The sequence below is a fragment of the Berghia stephanieae genome, chromosome 1 (assembly GCF_034508935.2).
Source record: "Berghia stephanieae isolate SIO BIC M18660-M18661 chromosome 1, UCSD_Bste_1.3, whole genome shotgun sequence".
NCBI lineage: Eukaryota > Metazoa > Mollusca > Gastropoda > Nudibranchia > Aeolidiidae > Berghia > Berghia stephanieae.
In genome coordinates, this window is record NC_088360.1 from 136,587,425 (window position 1) to 136,589,924 (window position 2,500).

Genomic DNA, 2,500 nt, shown 5'->3' on the forward strand with positions numbered 1-2,500 from the left:
GTTAAACAAATTAGTTTCTTTGTCTGTGGGTTTTTAAACTGTGTTCAAATTAAATGTGTTTCTTGTTTGTTTGTATTTTTTTAATTGTGTTAAAATTTGTTTCTTGTTTGTTTGGGTTTTTTTGTTAATGTCATTTGTTATTGTATTTTAATACAATTGTTTCTTGTTTGTGTGGTTTTTTTTTCATTGTGTTAAAATATAGACGCCTATGTGTTTCTTGCTTGTTCGTGGATTTTTGTTATCGTGTGAAAATAAATTTGTTTCTTGTTTGTTTGTGGTTTTTGTTATTGTGTTAACGTATAAATGGTTCTTGTATGTTTTTGATTATTGTTATTGTGTTAAAATAAATTTGTTTCTTATTTGTTCGTGGTTTTCGTTATTGTGTTAACATGCATTTATTTCTTATTTGTTTGTTTTTGCATATTTGTTATTGTTTCAAAATGCAAATGTTTTTTTGTTTGTTTCTGGTTTTGTTATTGTGTTAAAATGAATTTGTTTCTTTTTATGTTTGAGGTTTTTGCATTTGTGTCATGTCATAGTGTTAAAATATATTTGTTTTATAGTTGTTTATGGATTTTGTATTTGTGTTAAAATACATTTGTTTCTGGTTTATTTGTAGTTTTTGTTATTATGTTAAAACAACTTCGTCTCCTAGTTTGTGGTTTTTGACATTGTGTTAATAAAACATATTTAATTTGTTTCTCACTTTGTGTTTTTTTTTTGTTTTTGTTATTGTGTTATAATACATTTGTTTCTTTTTTGTTGGTGGGTTCCGTTATTGTTTTGAAATACATTTGTTTCTTGTTAGTTTGTGGTTTTAGTTATAGTTTTGAAATATCTACGTTTCTTTGTAGTTTGTGGTTTCTGTTATTTTGTTCAAAAACATTTGTTTCTTGTTAGTTTGTGGTTTTAGTTATACATTTGAAATATCTACATTTGTTTTATGATTTGTGGTTTCTGTTGTATCTTGTTTCTTGTTTGTCCAGCATGCAGCAGCAAAGATCGTCAAACATTCAACGCTGCTCTCATCAAAGTGTTCAAAGAGGAATATGACAGAGCCAACATCACGCCGCCACCTTCAGGTAAATCATTATGTCATATTATTTTGGATTTGTCTATCTCACTCACTCTCACTCTATCCCATGACCGGCTGGTCGTCGGGGGACAGCCCCGGACAGAATCATGGGAGGCCCTTTGGCAAGGCCGAGTACCCATCAGCCACCCTGCGACTTGGAGAGGAGATGGGCGCTGCCAAGTCTACCGAGCCCACAGAAAGGACTCATGGGATTTGTCTATAATTACAGTCGAAACCATCTACGTGTGGTGATTGCATAGAAGAAACGATTTTGACGCCACTCAGCTCTTTTTATTGTTTTTAGCCAGCCATTTTCACGAGTGGTTCTCATTAAATTGTATTAGTCAGACTATAAACGTTCAAGATTACACATAATTTTGTGTGTTGGTAGGTTATATCCGGCTGGTGGATGTTATGAGTTATTTTTTTAAACTAAACGCATAGAATCAATATGAAGCTGTAGATATTTTAATTTGTATCAAGAATGGCCTACTTGTACTTATTAGCAGGTCTGATAACCCATAGTATTATGGCCTCATTTTTGTAATGGAAATACTCTCAAACTAAGGCAAAATATTGTCCAGTACAATGTTAATTCAATCCTTAACTATTTGCAGCTCTGAAACCTAAATTGTTACGGGCTCATGTTTGTAATGAAACTATGTACCCTCATACCAACGCAAAATTTTGTCCATTACAATAATGTCAAACCGTTCTTTGTTATCAACGAGCGCCTCTTCTTATTTACATTCCAAGACCTCATACTTACATTAAGGATATACTTTATCTGCTGTCTATCTGGTTATTAATGTAATGTATTTATGTTTTTATTGTATTTTTTTATGGCTTAAGAATAGTTTTGAGTCCGAAACGTTTCGTATTTAGTATTTTATTCTTTTTTGAAGCTGTTATATTCATTTTTGTTTACATATTTTTATCGTTTATTTTTGTTCTAGGTCCAGATGCTGATGAGTTTGGCACGGAGAAGGCAATTGTGGAGTGGAAGTTTTTAGAATTGGACAAAAACAAGGACGGTAACTTAAGATTCAAGGAGATTCGAACCTTTGGACGAATGGTCAAGAAGTTGATCAAACCCAAAACTTGTGCCAGGCGATTCCTGGATTTCTGTGATAAGAAGAGAGACAGGTCGATCGAGAAAGCGGAGTGGACGCTTTGCCTCGGTGTTGACATCAAACGTAAGTCTTTGTGCTTTGATTAACCTGTTAACCGCTGTGCTTTTGGAAAGATGCGTATATAACAATTTTGGCCAGAAAACTTGTCCTTCAAATATCATCGATAGGGGGTGGGGGGGTCGAGTGGTTAAGGCATTGCATTGTGATCCGGAAGGTCCCGGGTTTGAGCCCCGCTTCAGGCACTTTCGTTTTTTTTTTTTTTTCTTGGGCAAGATTATTAACCACCAATTTG

At 33.8% G+C, this 2,500-nt stretch overlaps 1 protein-coding gene across 13 annotated transcripts in view; it reads left to right on the forward strand.

The window, feature by feature from the left end:
- LOC144963295 (SPARC-related modular calcium-binding protein 1-like) overlaps positions 1-2,500 on the forward strand; it is a 71,141-nt gene that overhangs the window by 47,435 nt on the left and 21,206 nt on the right. For all 13 annotated transcript variants that reach the window (XM_078897190.1, XM_078897187.1, XM_078897191.1 and 10 more), the window contains 2 exons: positions 987-1,082; positions 2,032-2,271. In XM_078897190.1, coding sequence (XP_078753316.1) covers positions 987-1,082; positions 2,032-2,271 — 336 coding nt within the window. The remainder of the gene's footprint in view (positions 1-986; positions 1,083-2,031; positions 2,272-2,500) is intronic.